The sequence below is a fragment of the Accipiter gentilis genome, chromosome 3 (genome assembly GCF_929443795.1).
Source record: "Accipiter gentilis chromosome 3, bAccGen1.1, whole genome shotgun sequence".
Lineage (NCBI taxonomy): Eukaryota > Metazoa > Chordata > Aves > Accipitriformes > Accipitridae > Astur > Astur gentilis.
In genome coordinates, this window is record NC_064882.1 from 6,623,830 (window position 1) to 6,642,735 (window position 18,906).

General features: G+C 37.1%; 1 protein-coding gene across 2 annotated transcripts in view; it reads right to left on the reverse strand.

Annotated features, from left to right (window-relative positions):
- RAPGEF2 (Rap guanine nucleotide exchange factor 2) overlaps positions 1 to 18,906 on the reverse strand; it is a 190,112-nt gene that overhangs the window by 79,393 nt on the left and 91,813 nt on the right. For both annotated transcript variants that reach the window (XM_049833433.1, XM_049833423.1), the window contains exons 5-6: positions 15,534 to 15,609; positions 12,643 to 12,810 (exon numbers count right to left, since the gene is read on the reverse strand). In XM_049833433.1, the coding sequence (XP_049689390.1) occupies positions 12,643 to 12,810; positions 15,534 to 15,609 (244 nt within the window). The remainder of the gene's footprint in view (positions 1 to 12,642; positions 12,811 to 15,533; positions 15,610 to 18,906) is intronic.

Here is an 18,906-nt window from a genome sequence, read left to right on the forward strand (position 1 = left end):
GAGGTCAATCAACTGCCCATATTCTAGACCATTATGTTCTTTACCAGCCCCATTGAATCCTGTTACCTGAAATACACTGGCATGTTTGAATTGCAAGGATGATTGTTCTGGCACGGAACTGAATGTATCAGAGACCACCCAAGGGAGGGGAACAATTATTTAATGTTTCAGTATAAAATATTAATGGAGTAAACCCAAACAAAACCCAGATTTTTCCCAGTCTTCTCTAAGTGCTAACTGGTTTTCTGTTTGGTTTTTTTGTTTGGTTATTCATTGGGAGATTTTGGCAGTAGTAGAGGGGGAGTAGTTTTGTTTTAAGCAAATACAATATGCTTTATAACAGTTTTCCTTGAATTTACTTAGAATCATTAAGGAATAATGTGAAACTGTCATCACTATGTTCCAGGTGCAGACATAGACGGGACTGGCAGAAAACCTCCAGTCTCCCATTAGGTTTCCAGGTTCCCCAAATTATGGTGGAAATGGTGTGTCATTTTTACTACCATATGTGATGTTGAGTCCTTTCTGTCCACCTCCTTGAATGTTTATTTGGACATTTCTTGGGGTAACTAACTATTTATCACTAGTATGTTGAAGAAGTTTAACTTTGAAAGGGCTGGTTGCTGTTACAGAGGATTTTAATTCATTTCAGTTGTGTGTTGGAAGGAAATAACTTTTGGTTTTGTCTTCAGCCAGTCTTAACCAAGGAGAGTCTCCAAAGAGCCTACTCCAGCGGTTCCCAACTAAAATCAACACTAAAAAGTTGATCAAAACCAAATCAAAACTAAAAAGTTTACCAGCATAAGATATTTTTTTTGAGAGAACTCTCGCCTCATGCCCCTGCATATCCTCCCTTCTGTAATGCACCATGCACTAACATATCATGAGAACTTTGTGCCCTGTCTCTAGCAACTGTACAAGAATCATTTATCCAGACCTTTCGCTTTTATCAGTGACAAACCCCATGCAACTTCAGTTGTCCCTTACTTTTAAAAATAATTATTAAGCAAAATGAGCCAAATTGGGTTTAGATAGAAAAAAAAGTCAAAACACAACATTACATCCTTCAAATAAAGAGACCTTAATATAAAATCGTAAAAAATGCCCTTTCCCTCTTCTCTTACCCAATCAAATAAATCAGGGAGCCAGCTACCATCAACTGATTGATGTCCCATTTTGCAAATTTTAAACTACATTTTTCCCTTACAATTACAAGATCAGTTACCTAGATATAGAAGTGCTGAATAAAATTAGGTAGAAGTGCACCTACCCAACTGAGTCTCCCTAATAATTTGATTCTACACTGGTTTGTATTCCAAGATTACTAATGGAAAAGCTGTCAGCATGCTTACTTTTAAGATGATCTTTTGCACACCATGGATCATTTGCAGACTTTAAAAAAAGTTAGCTGCAGGCCTTTATACTCATCAAATTACAACATTCAAGAGTAATACAAAAAATGTAATTTAGTGAAGTGAAAGGAAGAAAAGGTAAAATATTTTACATTTTAGCACATGCATAGACACACACGCATATACAAATAATGCAAAACAGAGTGAAAGCACAATCTGTGTAGTCTTTGCCAACCACATCAACAATACACATAATACCTGCCAGCTGTTCCAGATGCATGTCAAAACTTTACTATCTGAAAATTCAAAGATAATTAAGGTTAACTGCTCAAAACTAAAGCCCAGCTCACCATACCCATTACTTGTACAACAGAATACTAACACTAATACTAACACAGACTAGATCTTACATTTAAAAAAAAGGGTTTTTTCATTATTAAAAAAAATAATATTTCTTTCCATCAGAGATGTGTAAACACCAGGAATTTAGAAAGTGCTCAGGGATGCTCAGCCTCACATCTAAGAACAACTTTGTTGCACGGTGACCTGAGTATGGCTACATAAGCACCTTAACAGCGTGGTGAAAGAGAGAGAAAGAATTTACCACAAACCTTGTGGTAAATTCAAAGTAACTACATTGCATTACTCAGGACTTGTTAGCTCCCCTGAACTGAACTGTCACCTACTAGAAGATGCAAGCATGTACAACGGCATTTACACTTAGCAGGACTAGGCAGGACACTGTAATGTACACATCTACCCAGTAAAGTAAAAAAAGTTTACACATTAAAAGATTTTCTCTCAGACTTATTAGCATTTAAATAAAGCAGATTATTCCACCTTTTTTCCTAACCAGCACCTTTGGTCAAGACCAACCTTTGCATAAATTTTAAGATTAAGACTGCCTGGAAAGTAGGATGGACATTGCTGCATCTTCATCAGCAGCTGTGACAACACCGAGAGAAGCCTGGTACCTGCAACTTGGGCTACTGAGTCTCATCTAAAAGCTTAGAAACGGAATTATGTTGAATGTGCAATTACTGTTATAACAACTGTATCTCCTTCACTTTAAAAAAAACACAGCTTTTAAAGAAACCAAAGCACCTCCCTGTCTTTCACCCGAAGAAACCCGCTACCACTGAACTACCATAACAGACACAACCCCAAATATCTACCCAGAGACCTTTGTCAACTCCTTTACTCCTTAACATTTCAGATTCAGAGACTGTAAACATGCTTTAGTTTTAAGGATTTGGGGCACCTTTTTAAAAAACAAAACAAACAAACTTGAAATAATTCACAAATAGGAATTACAGCATTATTTCCACATAGCAAAAGTTACAAGTAGCACAAAGCTTCAAACACATGAAAACCCAAGCTCTGTTAAACTAAATATACACAATTTACTTCCACAAATTAATGTTTAAGATCATGACACCAGACTAGAAGCCAGGAGTTGCAGGTTACAGTTCTTGTTTTATTACTAAATTCTTGCATTGCCTCTAATTTCCTTCTTCCTCATCTCAAACTTGTTTGATACTCATGCACCAAAACTCATCATGGAAGGGTCGTGTTTAAATGTGTTGGAATAAGTTCCACTCTTTGGTCAAGCCTTTAGGCATGACTATAACATCAATATTTCAAAATATGGAGAAACAGTCTTTCTTTGGGTTTGGTCCCCGTCCCTCCCCCTTCACAACTGATAACTGCAAGACCAGTGAGGAATTAACATATGCCAGTTGTCCAAAGAAAAAGAAGTACTTGCAAACCCGGAATAGAAAGTGAAAGAATAACTCACCTTCTGGACTTAGAATCATAGAAACATTAAGGTTGGAAAAGACCTTTAAGATCATCGAGTCCAACCGTAAACCTAACACTGCCAAGTCCACCACTAAACCATGTCCCTAAGCACCACTTCTATATGTCTTTTAAATACCTCCAGGGATGGTGACTCAACCACTCCCCTGGGCAGCCTGTTCCAGTGCTTGATAACACTTTCAATGAAGAAGTTTTTCCTAATATCCAATCTAAATCTCCTTGGCACAAATTGAGGCCATTTCTCTTGTCCTATTGCTTGTTACTTGAGAAAAGAGGCTGACACCCACCTCACTACAACCTCCTTCCAGGTAGTTGTAAGGAGTGATAAGGTCTCCCCTCAGCCTCCTTTTCTCCAGGCTAAACAACAGTTCCCAGCTCCTTCAGCTGCTCCTTGTCAGACTCATGCTCCAGGCCCCTCGCCAACTTGGTTGCCCTTCTCTGGACACCCTCCAGCAACTCAATGTCTTTCTTGTAGTGAGGAGCCCAAAACTGAACACAGTACTCGAGGTGTGGTCCCAGCAGCACCAGTTACAGGGGGACAATCACTTCCCTGCTTCTGCTGGCCACACTATTTCTGATACAAGCCAGGATGCTATTGGCCACCTTGGAACTTGGAACATTCCATCTTTCCCATGTTTCAGTTCTATACTGTCATGGTTTAACTCCAGCCAGCAACTAAGCCCCAAACAGCTGCTCACTCACCTCCCTCACAGTGGGATGGGGGAGAGAATCAGAAGACTAGAAGAGAGAAAACTCGCGGGCTGAGATAGACAGTTTAATAGGGAAAGCAAAAGCCATGCACACAAGCAAAGCAAAACAAGGAATTCATTCACCACTTCCCATGGGCAGGCAGGTGTTCAGCCATCTCCAGGAAAGCAGGGCTCCATCACGCGTAACGGTGACTTGGGAAGACAAACGCCATCACTCTGAACATCCCCCCCTTCCTCCTTCTTCCCCCCGCTTTATCTGCTGAGCATGACGCCGTATGGTCTGGGACATCCCTTGGGTCAGTGGGGGTCAGCTGTCCCAGCTGTGTCCCCTCCCAACTTCTTGTGCCCCCCCAGCCTCCTCGCTGGTGGGGTGGGGGGAGAAGCAGAAAAGGCCTCGGCTCTGTGTAAGCACTGCTCAGCGGTAACGAAAACATCCCTGTGTTATCAACACTGTTTTCAGCACAAATCCAAAATACAGCCCCATTCCAGCTACTTTGAAGAAAATTAACTCTACCCCAGCCAAAACCAGCACATATACATACTTCCTTAGTTGCTCAGGATATTTAAACTACTACTTTTATTGATTATTTTTTTTAGAACTTTGAAGTTCACTCAGCAAAATGGTCATTTTAAATGATTCAAATCAAAGGTAAAAGCACTATTAAAAGTACTCAGAAACAGAACCTTTTGTGGAAAGATTGACACCAAATACTAATCATTTTATCTTTAAGTCACTACGTCAAGCACAGCTCACGTAACAGGGGCTCAGATGCTTGGGGAAAAAAAAAAAAAAAATGAACTGACAGTTTCTTTCCATACTTTGATGGGCACATGTCCACATCAGGACTATCACTCACAGTGCTCATCTGTATAGAGATGGTAGTGTTGAAAGGATCTGTATTGGTATTCTACAAATATAACGCATAGACAGATCCCATTTCCCCATATGTACTTCACATGCAAACATTGCTTCTAAATGAACAACCTTACACTAATGAGAATATCCTATTTAAAAATGTTTAAGAACACATGTATGTGTGTGTTTAATCTTCCTCAGCTCTAATCAAGTTTAAGTGCTGGAAATTCAATATTTGTATTTAGTTACATTATGCAACGATCAGTTTAGAAAAGGGTTATGAAAAATTCATTTTTCTTCTGCATGAACAACTTTCTGCTTTGATGACAAACCTCACATTTCGTTTTATACCCTACATCTCAGAGAAGCAATCTTTTGTATAATATAAAAGAGCACATCACAAGTCAGTAACAGCAAAAAACTCACACTACTCTGGAAAATCTATGCTATTAAACACGGTTTCACATATGTGTGGTCATAAAGTATCAGCAACTCTACAAGCTGTAAACAGGACTAGTGTTAATAATATATCTAAAAAAAAAAAGAAAATCAGAAACTACTGACACTTCAGTTGCAGAAAATACTGCATAGCTTCAATGTTTCTCTTTGAATTTCCAGATCTAATCACAATTACAAATCCAGTTATGACATCAATGTGAGCGCTTCCAAAGGGAATGGAAGTACAGTAAATCCCAAAGGATATACGAGTTCTGCAGCAGGGATGATGTAATATATAAAAATAGACATCCTCTGACAGAAGCTGCAAGTTGAGTAAATAACACACTGCATGTCATTAATTTTGCATTAGCTTGCCAGTAGACATTACTAAAAGGATGATGAACTAACAATTTTGTTTTGCTTCGGGTGCTACACAAAACAAAATGATAGCATTGCTCACATATTAACATTAATATATAACATAATTTTAAACTAATAGTCCCTTACAACACAGATGAAGGAGGGAAGCCACGTGGCTAAAACGGTTGTGTTTTGCCACAAAACACAGAACATAGGGGTGGGAATTACTTATTGTCATTATAACATTATCAGTGGATGTTCCCATAAAGCACCCAACTTCTATACAAAAAACAGTTAACGGGAACTGCCCAAATCATCTCAGGAATTTCATATTTCAGATAAAATTACCCCACAGGTTTTGTAGTGTCTCACTTCAAAATACACCTGCATATATAACACAGTCACACACTTCAGGAATTAGCATTACTGCATGTGTTCAAATATTAGATACACATACTATGTATATCTAGTATTTTGTATTACTTCCTAGTAGGACATACACATCTACTTATTATTTGGAATGAGATTGATTATTGTCATCATGGAATAATAAAAACAGTTGCTTTTGAAATTGCACACTGAATTTTGTAAATGAACTAAAGCAACTAAACAAATATCCTTCCTGGTAAAAGGACACTCGCACTTGACAATGTTAAGAACCAGACCCTTTCTTTTGTTAATGGAACTATCAATGCAGTGTATTTTATTTTAAATATAAACACTAGAAATGTTAAATAAATTATTTTATACTTAATTTGTTATCACTAGAGACAATTTTGAGTAAAAACGTATTATTTTTGCAAACGTGTGATTAAAACACCCTTGCACACCATGCTACTTCCCATTGGCAATACACTGTAAGTTTAGGTGTGTGTACAATTATGTTTTGAATGACCATTTCTCTGCTTACATTACTTAAATTAATTTGTTTTATAACCAAGAACAGAATGAGTCGAGTTCAATTTTTAAGTGAGGTGACCTTTTTGCTTTCATTTTGCATATGCCATGTAACAGAACCATCTCGGTTTCCTTTCTGCTTGCTCTTCACATTTTTCCCTCTATCTGGGGAAAAACTAAGTTAGCATCAAGTTAAAAAATTAAATCTATTTAAATAGGTTCAGCTGCTGTAACTCATACAAGCGTCTAAAGCCAAAACCTTCAAACTTTCTGCTTCCCCAAACATTTTGATGATCAAGTGTACCTGACTACGATATCGCCCCAGTAGTTTTTCTGTGCCTTTTTTCCTTTGTAAATAAACTTGCTTAACACTTCCAAGGTCAAGGGTGTTTAAACAATTATTTTTTTCCCCAGAACCTCTCCACATCCTTTATACCTCTGCATAAAGTCAAGCTTTCAGTGTGTCCACACCTCTTTGTTCACTGCCCCTCAAATAATTTTTCCTAGACTTGGTAAATTAGCTCAGATGTTGTTCATTCTTCCTAAATGGAGCTGCTCCCCCCCCCCCAGCCCGCCCTTTTTTTGTGTGTTTGTGTGAATACTCACGATTGATTCTGTGGTTCACTTTTTGTTTTATTAAGTGAACTTGTGTTAGAATGAAAGTGCTAGATAATCCTAAAAATCATCAGGAACATTAAAAGCTACAGCTATTTACAGGCTTGAAAGATAGACAGTATTCCTTTAAACTGATTTCTTGTAGATAGGGTATCTGACAACTGTTCCTACCGATTCAAACTAAAATGACAGGAATTCTATATGTTATGCTGGTTTTTAAGTGTCATCCCAAATTATACTGGACATCTGCAACAAAGTCCTAAAATAGAATCAGCTTTTTTGAATTCTCAACTAATATATATGCCACAAGAAAAAACTGCTTGTCATCTTGTAAACTTCCACATCACTTCAGTAGCCACACATGCCGAGTAACGGAAAACAACTAGGCTTTCGCACCAAATTCAGGCAGAAAAATATAAAATTCGTATTTTTTAAAATCCTTCCTATATGTAGAAATATAACATACAACAGCTTTGTTGGTTTTTAAAAATGTAAGTTTTCAGACAAAGGAAAAGGCAAATTTGTTTCAGGAAACAGAACAATCTGGACATAAATTTTCAATCCAGGAATTTCAGACTCTCAGCGGACAACATGAATGCAAACGGTATCAGGGGAAAAAAAAGGTTACTTTGCCGATGCTTTGCACTAACTATTACTTATAAAAGAAGATGGCGCAGGAAGCAAAGTTTCTACAATTTGCTACTAAGTGAGCAGGTTCTAATATTTTAAAATATATATATGTATAAAAAAACACCCTCATACTTATTTGTTCAGGGAATCATGGCTGCAGATGAGACTTGACTCAGTGGTATTAGACATGGTTTCACTTCCAGCCCTCCTCTCATTCAAATTTTCAGTTACCTCCTTCAAATAAAATCCAGAAGGACAATACTTGTCTGCCCTTAACAGATCGGCAGGATGACTGGCTCCACAGCACGGTGTGCGAGGATAAAATTGTTACATGCTTGTAACTTGGGGAAGAAGCTGGGGTTATTGACGGCTCCGGGCCCACTGCTCTTTTTCTTCTGACACCGGATAAACGGATTGTCACCTTACGTGAATCTCAAGCTGAACGGGATAAGAAAGGCTACTAAAGGCAGAGAGACCTTTTGCAGGGATTTCAGCAGCTGGCTTTACAAAGCCCGGCTGAGGATGCACTAGCAGCAATTCTCACAGGCCTGTTAACTAATTCAAATCTGGATGGATTCTCGCAGAGTGAAAAACACACATACTAAACTTTCTGTTCAGGGCTATTCACAGGTGTTTCAGCATTTTATTTACAGGCCTACCTGCAGGGCTATTCACAGGTGTTTCAGCGTTTTATGTACAGGCCTACCTGCATCTCTCTAAATATTCCCCAGTAAGCTTTGATATTTTGCCTTTAGCAAAGTAAAGACTTATGGTACAGACTAGTAAAAGCCCACATCTCTGTTTACATATATAGTCTAAGGCACAGGAGAGACTGACCATCACAAACCAGGGAGTTATAAATTACAACTTGTAACCTCTGGGCCACTAAAGAACAGCATCTTATTTTGGACAAAGTTATTTTTTGTTTATGAACTTCTGTTAATTTACAATAAATATGTCATTCATTATATACATAATAACCAGCTCAGCAACACTCAGACTGGGCATGATGAATTCTTCACAGATGCACTGAAGCAGCCACAAAGTTTATTGGCAGTAAGATATTAAAAGAAAGTCTATCCTTTTTTAAATTCACTGCATAGGCGACTATTCTATTTTAAAGTTAATTAAAAAAAAAAAAATCAGCCTAAAGCAGAAGAAAAGCAATTTAGATTCTCAGGAGAAAGGGTCCATACTCTTTCAGTCAAGTCACCCAAAACAAGGGCATTTCACTGAAAACATTAAGTAGCCTTAAGTATACATAAACGCAGAAAGAAAATCCACATTCAGAAGTTAAAATCCAATTTCTATTATTAAGTAAAGAGGTGTTAACACTAATCTAAGTTAAAGACAGTTTCTGACACATTAGAAGCACAAGCAAAAATTTTCTATCAAGAAAACCTTGTTCAGATTTTTCAGATTCAAGTAAGAACGGCTCAGCCTAAACTTATCAGGATTTTTCTTCTTCCCTGTAAAAGGACAGATCCATTTTAACAAACTACAAGTGGTGGCAAAAAGGATGCCATTTTATCAGTCTGATAGGACACATTCATTTTATTTCCATACATTATGAAGTTTCTATTTTTATCACCCTAGAAATCAGCAACACTTGTTCCAAAAGTAACATGCCTAAGTACGATACCCAACGTCAGATGTTACTTCGAATGGTCCTTCAAGAATTAGAGTAAGTTATCAGAATACTACAAAGTATTTAAAATTCCCATTGTAATTTGAAAAGCACATTATAACTCTTAGACATAGTATTTTAGTAACCATAGGTTACTGCTCTACTGACATATAGGTACTAAACAGTGACGGGGCGGGGGGGGTTGGGGGGGGTGGCTATTTTTAAATCTAAATCAAAGATTAAGTCCTTCATGTCATGGAAGAGATACCCGAGTGAAGTGTCTGTCAAACACTAAATATTTTATATATACCCTTTGCCTATTGTTCTCCATTTTCTCTAAATCACAGGACATCAAAGCAAGGAAGAAAGGTCGATCAAGCTGGGCAAGAGACATCATGCTGTCACCAAATTCCATATTTACATTAGTACTTTTATATCATAGTGAGATTGCTCAAGTATCAAAGAAAAGGCTGGGAGGCAATTTTAGTTCATAACATTGCATCAGTATTACGATACCACACTGCAAACCCACAAGTAAATTGTTAGTGGACCATACACAGTAAGTTACAATACCTGATGTTTAGTGCATTCCTGTGAGCCAAAATGAAATGAATGCCATATAGGAGGAAAGGAAAAGATGAACATTATCAGACATGCCATAGTACATTCCACCACTATGAAGATAATGTTAAAATTATGTTAGTGAGGGTCCACCATCCCCTACAAGTTGACTTTATTGCAGAAAGCCATGCCACAACTGAGAGCACTGCATTTAATTTTTAATTCTTGAAAAGCACAGCCATGCATCTTCATTTAAGCTCTACGTTTTGCTCTCTGTTTTCACAAAGATATAGAAAACTTTCTTCAGAAAATACTGTTTGAACTTTCTGAAGAAAAGCATTCAGAGACTACTGCAAATAAAGCATTAATAATATATATTAAAAAAACCCCAACAAACCAAACCATTCTACATGGTAACTACAGATTTAAACAAAATATAAGGAAATTACATATTTTGTGAAGATTTTGAGGATGCTATCAAAGCAGCTTTATCACTTTGAATCTCATGTAACTGACACCTAAACCAGAAGACATCCACAAGGAAGAACAAACTTGAAAACAAATGCATCATATTAATTCTTTTTCAATTTGACTTTAACACATTATTTACTGCAATATCTGAACATCTGCATTTTTTTTAATGCTTCTTTATGTATCCAAAATTAAGAAGTAGAACCAAAGATGAGACCCTGACAGATGCTGACCAAAGAATGGATGGGCAACAAGCCCACAAGATATGTGCTATATGCTTTGAATTCCTATGTGTTTCAAAAGACCCCCCTGCTTTCTTCAGTCAATTTCTCAAGAAATTAAGACCCCCAAAAAATGAGATCAAAGGACATAAAATAAGAAGGAAGAAAAGACAATGCAGCCTTTAACATGTATGGTTAAAGCAATAGAAATAATATTGCTAGTAGAATTGAATGAGAACAATGTATACAAGATCACCAAATACTGTAAAAATAGGAGAGAATGGGCCAGCATGGAGAGTCTTGACTACATTGTAAAACTCAGTTGAGCTTACTTGACTCTATATGCTTTGGGGAAATGAAAAATAATAAAAAAAATAATAATAAAAAAAAACCAAAACCAAAAAACAAATCACATGCATCATATTACACTTTTTAAAGCAACATTTGACTGTAATTATTGCAAATTTTACAGTTTATTTGGCAATCTCTTCCAACTCAATATGAAATCTCACTTGCAATGAATTTCCCAACACATACACAAAATCATTATGAACTCGCACAACAGAATGGCACACAATGGGCTTTTGCTCTCAGTACCAGTTAGGCTTACAAAAACTCATTAGGCATACCTAAAGTGAAATTTATACAACAGGCAGGGACCTACGAATGCAAATAGCACTGTGTGTGATCTAAATACTGCCCTTCTAGAGTTAGATAAAAATAACACTAGAACTGTTTGCTAAGCACAACACACATCTAAGTAATATGAACAAAAGTAATTCTTCCTGTAATTCCTACAAAGTACAATACAACATATTTATTTTTTCAAAAACAGACTAGTAAAATGTTTCATCTTCAAACCAAGTGAACTGGCTCAATCTGTATTAAATTTAGAGGCAATTAAAACTGCACTGAAAATTAAACCATTAAAAGCTGTTGTATAAACAAAAACAAAATGTTGGCATAAAATGTAATTATTCAACTCATGAGGAAAAGCCTGTATAATTAACAGATGTAATCAAACATCTACACACTTACAGACACACACTGAATATACAGCGAACTGGCAAACAAGTCAAGGAATAAGGATAAAGAAGGAAAAATGGAAAAAATCTACAATTGCATTGGATCAAAGACAGTATTTTAAAGACATTAAAGCTCTAATCCTGCAAATTTACGTGCATGTGGCTTACATTGTGCAAAATTCAGCCCAATGAACTCAATAAGATTAAATACCCACAAAGTTATTTATGCCCATGCCTTTATGGTTCTAGCAGATTTGGGGGCTTAAACAAATAAATGAGAGCCAAAGACAAACAGCTTTTCCAGTATTTTGCTTACAGTTGAAATCAATACCAAACAAACATATTAATCTAAAGGAGCTTTTCTCAATTTAAAAGCCATATAAAATATTTTGTAGAATCAGTTTTAATTATTAGTTTATTTTAATCTGAAGAGAAAGCCTGGAAACTTTCAACATGTAAGATTACCGCCCCCCCCCCCCCCCCCCCAAAAAAAAAAAGAAATCGAGTGGAATGACCAAATAATCTCCCTGATGATGGGCAGACTATGTAGCTCACTGAAACCGAGGTATAAAGGGCTCTTGAGGCAGACACTAGAAACAGTTAATTTGACACTTAAGTTCTATATACCAAAAAGAAATGACAGATTTAATCCAAGAATTTGGCCTACTGCAATGCAGCACAGTCCTTCTCAGGCAACAACTGTTATCATATACATGATTGAGTGCTTCGCTAACTGACCTTTTAACACCTTACACTAAACTATTTGTACTGTAACTTAATATCAAAAGGAAATCAGAACATAGTTTCTTTCACAATTTCAAATAACGACTAGAACATTAAGAAATAATACATGACATTCACAGTCATAAGAAACGTGCTTTCAACTCTGAACTAAGATGCAAGCTGCACACATGTTCACATACTGATGGAGCCGTATTTTAAGCAGAAACCTCCCATCAGAAGCAATCTTCTTTAAAGATACCACAAAGTTTAGCCATTTGGTTTCTTTTCAATAATTTTCCTGTTTATGTTTTTGTGAACCACAAATACAGACAGCTTACCGTATGGTAACCTCTAGGTAGAGGTGGCTTCCCCACAGGATAAGGGTCAACAGTATCAATAATTGTTTGTCGCTCCCCTTTTTGGTTGATTTTCCTAAATCTTCTTCGAGATTGCCTATGAGAAGCTTGACGCTGAAAATACTCCTCATTTTCATCCATGTAATCAACCTACAAAAGATGCAAGAAAGTGTCATTTCCAACAAGAAATAAAAATGTTTCTTCTTATTAGAAACACTACAAATCCTATTTTCAAAGCTGACTGGTGTTTTTTGAATCTCCTGTATTTTCAGTACTATGAGTGAAGCCACTACTCAAAAACAAAAACCCAAACAAACAACCACAAAACCAAAAAATCAACACTGGTATGAACAGCATCACTGAATATGACCACTTTCCAAAAATGACAGAAGGAAAAATTCTCCCTTCCTCCCCCACTTCTTACTCTTGCACAAATACAAACGTTTCACTACTCAATACATTGCAAAAAGAAAACTGGTATGAGGGAGCACTTGGTAGTTTTCCTACTGACCTCTGTTTGTCACTTGGAATCCTCCCTAACCAACCTATGGCAAAGGTTTTGGTCTTCAATAGGCAGCACTGGTTTTATTGTATGCTTCCAGTATTTTGAGGGCATAAGGAAGGATTTCTAATAGACTGGATTTACATAAAAACAAATCACTTCAAAACAACAACAGGGAGAATAAAAAATACCTATTAGGTATATCCTAATATAAAATAAGTCTTCTCAGTTTCAGAGTCTTCAGAGTAATAGTCCTAAATTACTACACAACAGGATACTGCAATAAAAATATTTGAACTAGGAAATCTGGTTTTCCTGAAAGAGAACAATCTTTTTACAGTAATTTGGCTGAAAATCAACATCTTTTCTATGTTCACCCTGCTAATTTAAACCTTACTCGACACTAACAGGGAAATGAGGAAAAAAAAAAAACCAAACAGCTTCCAGCACTAGCTATGTATGGGGATTCAGTTAACTCCTCCTTCTATTCAATTCCACCACCCAGGGATAAACAGTATTTCTGAAGACGTAGAGAAGAGCTTATGAGGCACCTTGCAAGGTTCCTCCATATTTTTCAACAAGGAAAAGAAATATTAGACAAAACACTCCTAAGAATTTGCAGCATATCTGTGTCAGAAGTGTCACATACTTGTCAGCTCACGCCACTAAATGCAACTTTCAGTGTACTAATAACAAGGGGATGAGCACGCTTCGTGGGTCCCCAGGAAGAGCTGGTAATGCTTACCCCCTTACCACCAAGTATCTATTTCACATCTGATAGTCACGCTCACACCCTACACCTCTCCCGCCTCTCCTCTCCACAGAGTGACCCCATCCAGCCCTGAGACTGAAAGTTACTGAGCCCAGCAGACTCTGGGGATGGGATTCTTACTATTCAAGGTACAGTTATTCCTTTGAAAGGCTGGATTGAAGTTAAGTGTTCAATTTCAGCTTTCCCAAAACTCTAGAGGTTGGGGTTTTTTGGACTAAGGCAACACATGTGGGAGTATCTGCCCCTGACCCAACATTATCCATCAGTCCAGAAGATCTTGTTGTTTAGTCATCTCCTTCCCCTACGCTTACCTTTATATCACTCTCCCTTTTAATTTACCAAGGAATGCACGAGTGAGAGACAGCCATCCGCACAGCTACCACCAACTAAATTGTATACTTCTAGAGACCAAATCCAGGACAATAAACTGTTTCCCAAACTTGCGGCCAGATACGAGTTACACAAAGCAGTCAGACAGATCAGGGGGCCAATACAGGTTTAAATGGGGAGGCATAAGGGGCTGCTGTTGAGGAGCTGTTCCTTTACCAAGTAAAGTTACAGAGAGCTTCAGTTACAGACAGCAAAAAAGCAATTGGCATTTCTCACATATGCCTCTGTGTCTGCTACTACACTGCATTAGCCTCCTAAGATGATTTTCTTATTTAGAATTGGAAGAGGGAGATATATCTTCAAACATCCGACAGAACAAGCTACCGTTACATAATCATCTTTACCTGAAATCACAAAGAGCTTAAAACCCACAAAAGCATGCCTACAGTTGCATGAAGGTAAGTTTAAAAGCTACTTTTTTTACCAATCAACTTTAAACAAGTAACTTAATCTCTTCTACAAGACTTAAGCTATACCACATTTTCCTGAGCTTCTGCAAGTTTTAAAGAAACTGTCACTTTTTAGGAAAAAAATGTTTAGTGTCACAGCCTATATTTGAACTATCATCTACATATGGCTTAGATAATTGTCATGCCTGTATTATGAACCGATTGCTATCTCAGTGACAGGGAAAAAAAACAGATAGCCTGCTGACTGTGCATTTGTTCAGATGATGCACCCTGAAGTGGCAACTAAGAACCCTCAGAGACGATGCTGTTCTGCCACTGGACTACAGCAGACACTGCTAACAAAACTACCTTCACCCAGAAAAGTTGGTAGAATTTTATAATGTTCAAGCTCCTTCTTAAAACCTCAGAGAGCTGAGAATAAATTTAAATTCAATCAAACATTCATTACTTAAGCTAATCTGAGATGAATACTAAAGCATCTATGCTTACCTGTAACAATAAAGCAGCTTTTAAAAAAAAGAAAAAAAGCCCCAAACTGTTCTGCTATTCTGCTAGCATGAGAAAACTTTAGTTTTACAAGAAATCTGCAAAAGTAAATGTAACAACAATATAAAGGATGCCTTCATCATTCAAACAATGCAAGTATGTGTGTAAAGAATGGCAAGAAATTTACATATGACATCTTAGATTTATAAAAAGATCACATGCAAAACAAAAAACTTCGAGTTTTATTGGAAGTTGAAATGTTACCAAACTTGGTCTGTAAAATTTGAAAGCAACTGAATGAAAATATTCTTACCACAATCATTTCAGATGGCTCTAAAACAATGCATTCACAGCCACGCCTGAAGCTTCCTGCAGAACGCTTGCCAAAACTGAAGATCAAAAATACTTCAATCAGAACAAAAATCAGAGCTATAACACAATTCAAAAGCATATTTACATCTTCTCCAGATACTGTAAAGCATAGAAAAAAGCGTACATACCTCTGCACAGTACAAGTTTCACACATATGTCCTTCAACAAGTAACTGATACCCAAGCACACGAAAGAGCTGTGTATTTTGTATTTACACAGTTTATCAAGACTATTTGCTAAATAATTCTATTAACACTAAAACAAGCGTCAATCAAGTGCTGCCTACTGAAGATGCATGGTTGATTCTGAACTACATTACAGAGTTTGATCTAGTATCTTCTGACATTACAGTATTAAGTTACCTAAGCTATCTGCATTTCTATGCAGAAAGCTAACTAGCATACCAAGGAAAGAATGAACAGGCTGATCGACTTCAATTAGCTCTTTTACTTAAAATAAATTAACAAAATAAGGATGCTGAACCTAAGAGTATTCCCAAATTGAACAGATGAGGTCAAAAGAGGTTTTTGCCTTTCATGACACATTCCCACCTTAGTGCAATAATTAAGCATGATACTATTTTGCTTCCTAGAAGATAAAATAGGAAGTTATTTTAGTTTCAGTTTCTCAAGTGTTCTGCCTGTATTAAATGAATGTGTGTATTTGCAGGCTTAACTGCAAAGTATCCTCAAAATGCAGTGGTAAAGGTGGAGTGCAGAGAACCAGTACATAATTCAGTGAAATACAAGACCTTTATGGTTAAATCCTTAATCATACGCCATCAGAGTGGAAGAAAAGACGACCAGCTAAAGTTTGGTTCTGGGGTGTGTGCTTCCCCCTCCAGGTAGTTCATATTTAAGCCTGCCAGGTCAACGTCAGACCTTTCCCATCGCAGAGAGGAAGGCAGGAGAGCTGACAAAATGGCTGGAACTTCAGGACCCCTCTTGTAGCCTGCTGTAACAAGCCTGCCCTAAAATCTGCCAAAAGCCAAGTAACTATTTAGCCTTTCCCTTTCTTCAACTCGGTACTGTGCAACAGGCACAGGAAACCTTCCTATCTGAAGTTCACAGGGAAACAGCTACTTTATAAAAAACAAACCAGACTCAATAAAATTGTGAAATCTGAATTTTAACCAATCCTGTAATGCACAGTCACAGTGACACACTTAAGGTATGATGTCTGTGAAAAGTAGCTTTTTTAAGGTTTATTTCATAACAAGCAAACTGAAGAAGTTCCTATACCATTCAGAAAAGTATATCTAGCCAGTTTATATCTCTTCGCCTGTCCCACCTGGCAATTTGTAGAAATGAACAATTTAACTCGCTACCCCAAAGGCTAATCTCTTGACAACAGCACGTTTATAGCTCAAAAAGAAGGCAGTCAGATATTGAAAAGAAATGCCAGCTGTGCTTATTCATCAAAATAATAATCGCATTTAATGGTACATGGGACTTCTACAATAGAAACAGTTTTCCAGAATACTAAGCCTCTTGAAAAGAAACATTCAGTAAAGAAGTCTCTCAACAAAATGCGTATTTTCCTAGAGGCAAAACACATGCTTCTTCCTATAGTCCAGCAACAAAACAGAGGGTACTTTACTCTACAATGCCATTTTGAATTTTATACATTTTCAACTATGCTTAAAGATACCAGAATACGAATCCACTAGCTTGATTCATTAAACTGTTGCAAAAGTGAGAAACTTATTTTCTTGGTCATTAACATGATCCATACACACAGTTTTTCCTTTAAAAAAGAGAAGGAAGGGGTAAGGAGAAAGTAAATCAACTCATTGATTGAAAAACAACAATGCAAAAATGGTGATTATCAAGTCAATTTATTTAATATTCTGATTGAAAACAAACACAGAAATATTCCCTCTCCTCCTGCAGATCCTTGTCCCCCTCTTTGTAACCATTGGTTTAGGTCTAGAATACACCATTGCTGTATTTTTTGCCAGCCTATTTTCACAGCAAGCACTAATTTCAACAGAAAACGCATATACACCTTTCCACTCCACCGTTTCTTCTTCCTCTATTGCTGTCTCTAAGTATCAACTTTAAACTTCTGCCCATTGCTAATCACTGCTGACATCCAAAAGTTTCAAGCTTTAGCAAACACAGTAAAAAAAAAATAATAAAAAAATCTGTGTTTTGGATGTGCTTTTCTATTCTTGAGTAACTTGTTTGGATTTTACCCTTCAGCACAAGGGAACAGTAGTCAACATATTAAGACAGAAGGCATGCACTGAATTACTGTAAAGAAAATTCTTGATTTCTGTTCCCAGCACCACACTGGTTCTCGCAGCAAATAACCACATCATTGCTGTACTGCTCAGATTCCTATGACAGCACAGAATTTATCAGAGCAGACAGCACATCACACGTATATATTATCTTTGACCAAAGATCACAAGGCACTTGGCTGCAAACAAACTCTGTAATCTTTGTGAAGTATTGTAAGTGAGAAGACAAGTAAATCAAGGCAGAAGAAAGTTAAACGACCTTTCAAGCGTTGCCTTTCTCTTCTCAGATATGCCATGCCAGGTAAAACTCCTGACTTCCAATCTGCTGCTGAAAATTCATCATTAGTGAGGAATTCATGTAACCAGTGAAAATTAGGAAATTCTTGTGACTGTCTACTATGTCCAGGCACTTCAGAAGTGTCCAACTCTGTGGTAGAACATCCATCACAGTATTACATACTATCTGTTGCAGAACCACACTCCAATACCTACACACACAGTCACACAAATACCTGTTAACATGCAACTTTGAGAAACAACTGGGATCTTAGTGCATCGCCAATCCCATTGTTTCAATTCAGAACACTGATATCCAAGTCAATAAGTTTTATCAGAAATAATTTGTCAGAGTTTCACACGAGCAAAAAGCAAAGACCAACAAAAAAGGACTTTGGTGACACTCTTCTCTACCTGAAATCTCTGGCTGTAGTAACCAGGGAGGGGAAGCCACCAAACTAGATTTAACTGAAAACAAGTTATTTAAAACATTAGTAAGCAATAAAAAGAAGCAAATACCCAACACATAATAAAGTCTGTTCACTGAGCTGATCAAAAAGCCCAAGCTGTAAACCCTTTCATAAAATACCAGGAGAAGAACTTCATACAAGGGACCACAAGCTGGCATGCAAGCTGGCTTGAGGGATGCTAGGTATAGCACAGAAACAGTAGCGGCAAATAAAGTTTCAGTGGAAGGGCTGACAGATTATCTTCATAATACTAGCTCTATTCAGTAACTTTTGCTAGACACTGTTCTTTCCAAATTTTGATGCCAGATTTCCCATAGAAAGTG